General features: G+C 38.2%; 1 protein-coding gene across 1 annotated transcript in view; it reads left to right on the top strand.

Annotated features, from left to right (window-relative positions):
• Window positions 1–2048: 2048 nt before the first annotated feature.
• Window positions 2049–7500, top strand: part of LOC113825694 (microtubule-associated proteins 1A/1B light chain 3A) — a 6191-nt gene continuing 739 nt past the window's right edge. Inside the window, exons 1-4 of the mRNA XM_027378530.2 lie at window positions 2049–2448; window positions 4703–4865; window positions 5359–5446; window positions 5589–7500. The exon at window positions 5589–7500 is cut by the window's right edge and continues 739 nt beyond it. Coding sequence (XP_027234331.1) covers window positions 2406–2448; window positions 4703–4865; window positions 5359–5446; window positions 5589–5663 — 369 coding nt within the window. The 5' untranslated portion in view covers window positions 2049–2405 and the 3' untranslated portion in view covers window positions 5664–7500. The remainder of the gene's footprint in view (window positions 2449–4702; window positions 4866–5358; window positions 5447–5588) is intronic.

Below are 7500 nucleotides of genomic sequence, written 5' to 3'. Positions count from 1 at the left end.
AAATTTGTGAAATTACCGTTGATCGTATAATCATATTATTAACATTAAAAGATGTAATAATAATAATAATGATGGAAAGAGCAGTATTACTTGTAACAACAATTATCCAATAATGAAGAGAGTATCAATAATAATTACCACAATCATTATAACAATAACCATAATAATAACCAACAAGAACTAGGCCCTCTTCAAGCAAGAATGCACTTCCAATGCACAATGCGGTTCCCGCGACCTAGGTCTTCCTACCGGCACTTTCACGCCCAACCGTCGCCGTGGTCTGCTTGCCTGACCCGATGTGACCCCAAACCCGGGGGAACTCCAAAGCAAGCAATCCAAGGTCATCGTGTATTTCCTGAGAGCCGTACAGCCGAAGGGTCAATTTCCCAGACCGAAATCCTCACATGGGAAACACTGAAACGGTTTTCCTCACGCCAACCTTCCATACCTTTTCCCCAGCGCCTCGCACGCCAAAAGGCACGGAGGTAGAGGGCAGTGAAACACACGAGACGACGACGACAACCCTTCACAGTAGCTCCCAATCATAGAGCAGTTAATCCTCTTAATGAACCCACATCCGCAAACACAGCTGTTAAGCCGGCGATCCGCGCAGTACGAAATTAATGGTCACACCTGCCATGCTGATATGATTTCCACGATTCATCCAATAATTCTACAGATCGCTTGTCGATATCTCGTTAATTAGAACCGTGATATCGAGCCTTGATTTTACTTTGTGATACTTTATCAAAGTGTGCTGTTCTAACGTTGTCCTGTATTAAAATGATTGTCCTTAAATATGCAAGTTCATTGTCCAAAAGCAAATTGTCAGCGGTTTAATATCTACAATTGAAAACGTGCATTGCTGACTGCAATTATAAAGAAATAATAAGCAATTGCATTTCGTTATAAAATGCAATGATTATTCGGGCAGTTCAGAAATTTCTAAACACCAAACCAATTCATGCTACAGAATATCAATACCACCCTTCTCCATTATACCGTACTGACACATGGCTACAGACCACAACCATGAAAGCCAAACCATCTACTCACTGTAGGAAAGAATCAGGAAAGAATACAACAAGCGGTAACAAAGAATAGGCCTACGTCGCACCAAACGACCGAATCACATGGTTTGACCAGCAACTTCAGGGGTTTCTTAGTTAATCGTCTAAAGCTCGTCCACACCTAACATGCACTTCACTACAGGGAAGGAAAGCGCTACACACAACCGGCAACAAAGAACACTTACCTGAATCAGTGAAGAGAGATGGCATAATCCACGGTTTTAGAGAATTATAAGGAAATCCACGGTTTTAAGCTTTCACACACACATACACTGGCGTTATCCCAACACGGCCGTAAGCGAACACTTCCAGCTTAAAATATTAATTTCCGACTGGGATTCAGGCCACCAACGCACTTCTAACCCATCCACCTCTTTTCCTCAGCACTTTACGCCTCACTCCAACCTTTTCCTCGCACTCGTTAGGCCGTAATTTCCTCTCGATTTACCTCCCTCTCATAGAAGACCCGGCGAGAGAACACCACATAGAACCGCTCGCAACGCCTCGGTCACATACACTGACTCGACTTCGCCACATTTGACAACGTCGCAGAGCACTTAAGGTCACGTGACTCCAAATCGCGCGCTGATTGGCTGTCGTCGCCGCGCTCCAATGTGGCGGGAAAAACGTCACGTTCAAAAAGGAACCTCGAGCTCACTCAACATTCTTTGTGATTGACTGCGTGTCAGCGGCTTCGCCCCGTCCGTATTTATCTCTTAGCCGATACTTCCCGGCCGATAAACCCACCCTCCGATATTCTTCGGCATCGGTGTAACGCGCCGAATTGCCGATTTAAAAGACCGCCCTTAAGACCGATCGCTCCCCCCACGGTCTTATCTCCATTACAATCATTTGCAAAATCGTGGGCCATCAGTCACCAATACAGGATCTTAGGGAGCGTTTGTAACGGGCGCGCTGATTGGCCGGGAGCGCCTTCAACACGGGCTTGTTTAATAATAGAACCAATGGCGTCGCCCCGTTCTACTCGCAGCGGCTGGTAGATTCACCTCCCCACTTATCACTGCGCAACTGTTAATTAACAACTTATTTGGCCATTTTAACCCCAATTTACATCAAAAAAGGAAATTTTCATCTAGAAAAAAGTGGAGAAAATAAATCCGAAGGAAAAACAAGCCTAGACGGCCAAACAAGAGGAAAAAAATAAAGAGAAAAGATGTGGACTCGACTGATGTAAACAAAACACAGGAACAGCTGAGAGGAGGCGCTGCTTGGGGGAAGAAGCATCAATAAAACGCCATTTTCCGCGGGTCTATCCACTGTGCAGGGGTTTTCTACGTTTATATTTCTTCATCGCATTACATTCATTTAGTCATTATGAATAACCAAGTCAAACCATTCAGGGAAAGGAGGAGTTTCGGTAAGTAAAGAAATGAAGGTCTTTTGCGTTCTTTGTCTATCAACCATTTTCAGAAGTGCGTCATTATTTCACCAGCCTTTGCAATTCTCTTTTCGCTTCGCATTTTGCTATTTATTGTTTGATATTTTTGCATTTATTAAGTTTGAGAATTCTTTCTTACTTATGATTTTATTTATTGATTATTTGCTATTTCATCAGCCTTGAAGATCCTTCTTCAGAGCGTCGTGTTTTGCTATATGTATTAAGTTTTCTTTTTGTCTTTTGGATTGTAGGCTTCTCACTTTTATTATAATCTGCTTATACTTGAGCTTTATCGCCATATGTGTATAGAATAATGGAACTTTGGAAATATTATATACTTATAATTTTGGCTATTTCCATACTTTAAGAGTGATTTTATTTATTATTTTCAGTTGAAACTTGTGCAAATAGGAAGTTTAAGTTTAAGTATTATGCATCTATCTATAGCATTTATGAAAACCAAAAACTGTAGCTTCATTTTCTGTAGGAGTCATTCTGATCCAGCAGTGAGAAGTTTCCATTGCATGTAGACTTAAGGGTGTAATATATACTTCAGCTAATGTGTTGTGTTACATAAATTTTGCACTTCACTGAATAGTATGCCATTATAGTTTCCTCCTTTGACATTGGGGCTCGTAAGCCTTAGCTGGGAAGACGTATGGTTAGAGAGTGTGTAGCATTCATGATTTTATTGGAAATGAATATTGATATCCTTTATGTGGTATTGTCGTCATGCCTATAATCCATTGCTCAAAAGGAGCCATTTACAAGAAAATGTGGCTATTATTGAACAAACGACAAGACTAGAACTTGTAAGAGAAGAGTGAACATTTGGGAATCGAGCAAGAGCTAACAAACCTGTACCACATATTATCTGGCTAAGTAGAGCTTGGGCTAGGTCATAACTTGATTGTAAATGACTGGGGAGATCTTGAAGCTCTATCTTGCCAGAATATCTGAGATGATTTGTTAGCCTTTGGCAGCGGCTAATGTGATCATCTGATTGATAAGTGATTGTGGGTTTGGCATGGCAAGTGCTTAATATGTTACTGTGAGCCTACCATAAGTTTCTTCAGATCACTATGTATACTGAATAGTCATGTATAACAGTTATTACCATTACCCTTGTTTCTCGCTATGTACCACATTTCAAGATTTTCTTGCTAGATAATGTAAGGCCTTTATTTACCTAAATATTTAATCCTTGTTTTTAGATCTTGTAAATTTTGAGATGTATCTGAATGCACAGATATATTATGTGTTCATTACATTGATTCTCCATGATTATAGATGATCAGTATCATTGGTCATTGGTTTGTCAAGGTGTTGAAGTTCAACATATGATTTAAAATTTATTAGTTGGTGTTTATATCACTAAAACAGCAACACTTCACAACATGCCAATATGTTATTTTACATTTATAAGTTAAGATCTGCACACCAACATGTGCAGGCTTATAAAGGCAAAAGCAAAATAATAGAGAGATAATGATTATGTATCATGCCAAATTTCCATAATAATTCCATGTCTTTCCATAATGTTTTTATGATGTGTGTTGTGAGCATCTTGCCATTCACAGAAATTCATGAATTGTCCTTACAAGCAATGTAGACAAATGTGAGTTTTTACCCCACTTTCTCTTTCTCTCTCTCTCTCTCTCTCTCTCTCTCTCTCTCTCTCTCTCTCTCTCTCTCTCTCTCTCTCTCTCTCTTTCTCTCTCTCTCTCTCTCTCTCCCCCCTCTCCCTTGTCTCTTCTCTCTCCTCTCTCCCCTCTCCCTTCTCTCTCCCCTCTTCCTCCTTGCTCCCCTTATCCCCTCTGTCCTCCTTCCTCCTTTGTCTCCTTTCCTTCTTCCTCCACATGCCCCCCCTTCCTTTGTCTTTCCCAATTCCTTCGTCTCTCACCATTACCCCTCTTTCTCCCTGTCACCCCTCTTCAGAGATTATCTAAACAAGGAAAGAATGCAGATTTTTTCATTGATTGTAGTCTGCAGCCATTACCCAGTGAATTTTTAATATTTAGTTTTTAGAATTAATTTTTGCTTGAATATTACACAAGATTAAAAACTGCTAGGATTTCAATTTACAGTGCATTTGGCAATCAGTATTCTCATTCTACAGATAGTATATACTGCATAATTTTTTTGGTCTGTTTAGTTTTGTATCATGTATCAGTGTGATTAAGAGGTAAAAACCTTAACACTTAATCTTTTAATTGCTTTGACTCCCCACCAGCCCAGAGACAGCGAGATGTAGAGCAGATACGAGAGCAGCACCCCAACAAGGTTCCCGTGATTATTGAACGGTATCCTGGGGAGAGGCACCTTCCTCTCCTCGACAAGACCAAGTTCCTTGTGCCAGATCATGTGACAATGGGGGAACTCGTCAAGATTCTAAGGCAGGTGTTCATGTTTGTTTGGTTTGATGAACACTGTTGATATTCTTTTGGTAGTACCATTTGTTGCTTAGAATGATCTTTTAGTTTTACGGTTATAATTTTGAAACCACATGGATCACTTGCTGTGAGGTTTCAACAGGTACCATTTTTATCACTATACACTCACTCACTCTTAATATGGTGTCTGATCAAGTAGTGGAACAGAAGTTTACAAAAAGTCTGTGGAATCCTCCAAAGCAACCCATGTATATATATATATACAAGACGTAAGAAATTAATGCATGAATTGAGTTATTTGTTCAGTAAAAATGGAATTCTCTAGAGTTTAGTTTTATGAGAATATATTGTCATCCATCATAGAAATTTCATTAATCAAATATTATATTCTTTTGCTAGAAATAAAGAATGTTCTTTAATGATATGAATGAGACGTGATGAAATGCCAAAAGTGATTGATTCTGAATCCTTATTGATAGAAGTAAATGTGTTACAGGCGTCGTCTGCAATTGCACCCAACCCAAGCTTTCTTCCTCCTGATTAATCAGCGTGCTTTAGCTAGTGTCTCAAATACTTTGGCTCAGGTATGAGTATATCTTATTTTTGTTTTTGATATCTGTCTGAATATCATAAGTTCTGCATTACAAATTTTCTGTCTTTTGGTATAATTTGAAAGACTAAGAAAAAGGGATTTACAGCTAAGATTTATCATTTCTTTTATGCCAGGTATACGAACACCACCACCATGAGGATGGATTCCTGTACATGGTTTATGCTTCTCAGGAGGTGTTTGGTCAATGATGCTTGTGACGCAAGTTGGATGATCATCCGTGCTTTTTCTGATTGGAGAACTAACTGTTGCTTTCCATAGAAGGTCCATACACTTCTTCACCTTCCTCTTTCATTCTTCTTCACCTTCTCCATCTCTTTATCCTTTTTTTATTCTCAGAGTGAATGGACTAAGAAAATGGACAGCGATTTTTCTCTCCTTGTTTAGGGTTAAGGCAACACTACATGATATTCTGTGTATAAAATCTTCAGCATATGAGTGATTTGAAGGATATATTGTCTATGAGTGGTAGTGAATGGTATCCATGGGTTAGCAATTAGAGAACTGTAGTTCTTAATAAATGAAGAAGGTGGTTTTTAAATGATGTTACACAAGGAATTTCTCAAGTGCACTTGTGTCATAATAAACATTTTTGATGATTGGTGCATTTAGTAATTGTAACTCTAGAAATATTTATTTTTTCTTTATTTTACCTCATGGTATATCCCCATATCTGTAAGTTATGTACAAGCTGCAGATATATTTCTAATGTAATAAAATTATCGAATATGGAATACTGGTATAGAGAATCAAATATTAACTGTATCAAATTAGTTATTGGGAATGTTATAAAATTTCAATTGACTTAGGTCCAATTGTAAAAGAAATATTTTATACCTGACTAGTTCTAACTGCATTACTATTACAATGACAGCTATCTTATGTTGGTTTGATACACATTTTTTTCATCGCTTCATTTGTTATTACACTAAATTTTAAAAAAATTAATGTTCACCACATCCCCCCCCCCATCAAACCTATTGCTTCATTCAGTATTATTTTGCAGCAGTTAGCACCAGGTTTTGTTATCTTTGCTCTGGTTGCCGTCATTTGTTATCAGAGGTGACAATTCACATAAAGTCAGTAAATGTCATTTTTGCCAACTTTTCTCCATTCTCTAAGAAAACCAAGAGTGTATATTAGCAACTATTTTACCAGCTCATTCATATATTTTATAAGTAGGTCAATGAACCCCCTGTTTTTGTGTATCAATAAGTGTTTTTTTTTTTTAGAGTTGAATTCAGTTTTGTTCACGGCTTTCTCATTCTGTACTTAATGCTTTGCTGCGTAAGGGGAGAAATAGCTTATTTCTTTGAAGGGGATTCAAGAAATCTGACGGGATCATATTTAAAGGAATTTTTCATCCCCATTTCAACTGTGGGGCAAAAAGGGATGCAGCCTCTTCTCCTCTTGAATCTTTTTACAGTTGCAACTTTGTTTTCTGATGACAGGATCTCAGTAACTGGCATTGCCAGGTGTTCACTTGAAGGTCAAGTTTGAACCATAGCATTTGGACTGTCCAATCACTAGTACTTCCATGAGTGTTATGAGAGACTGGAAGGCATGATTATGCAGTTGGTATGGAATGCTGTGCTATTTTAATGTTATCTGTATGGTACGTATTATCGTATATTACCCATTGTGGGTGGTACCAAGCAGGCATTGTAGAATCTGTTTTGAAGTTATCGTTAAGAAACAAAGACTTGCTCCTTGTTATGTCATCATGATCAAGTTGTCCAAGAACTATTACTGTGGACAAGATGTTCATAAACTTGAGTGTTCATCATTTATATATATAATCAGATTGGAACATTGTTTTACTGAAGTTGTTAGTGTGGCTCTCTGTCATGCAGGCTTTACCATAGCATTATTTATTGGATCTTGTTATTCATCATTCTGTGTGAGGAAACTCCAAATGCAGCATTATGTTCACTAAATACTATCAATCAGTAGTATTTTATCCATTTGCAATAAACAGCTTTATTTTCTTCTTTCTCTTTCTAAGTTTGTAAGTGTAGTGCAAATACT

This window comes from Penaeus vannamei, chromosome 28 (genome assembly GCF_042767895.1).
Source record: "Penaeus vannamei isolate JL-2024 chromosome 28, ASM4276789v1, whole genome shotgun sequence".
Lineage (NCBI taxonomy): Eukaryota > Metazoa > Arthropoda > Malacostraca > Decapoda > Penaeidae > Penaeus > Penaeus vannamei.
The sequence above is the reverse complement of the archived record's forward strand: the minus strand, read 5'-3'. Positions and strand labels throughout refer to the sequence as shown.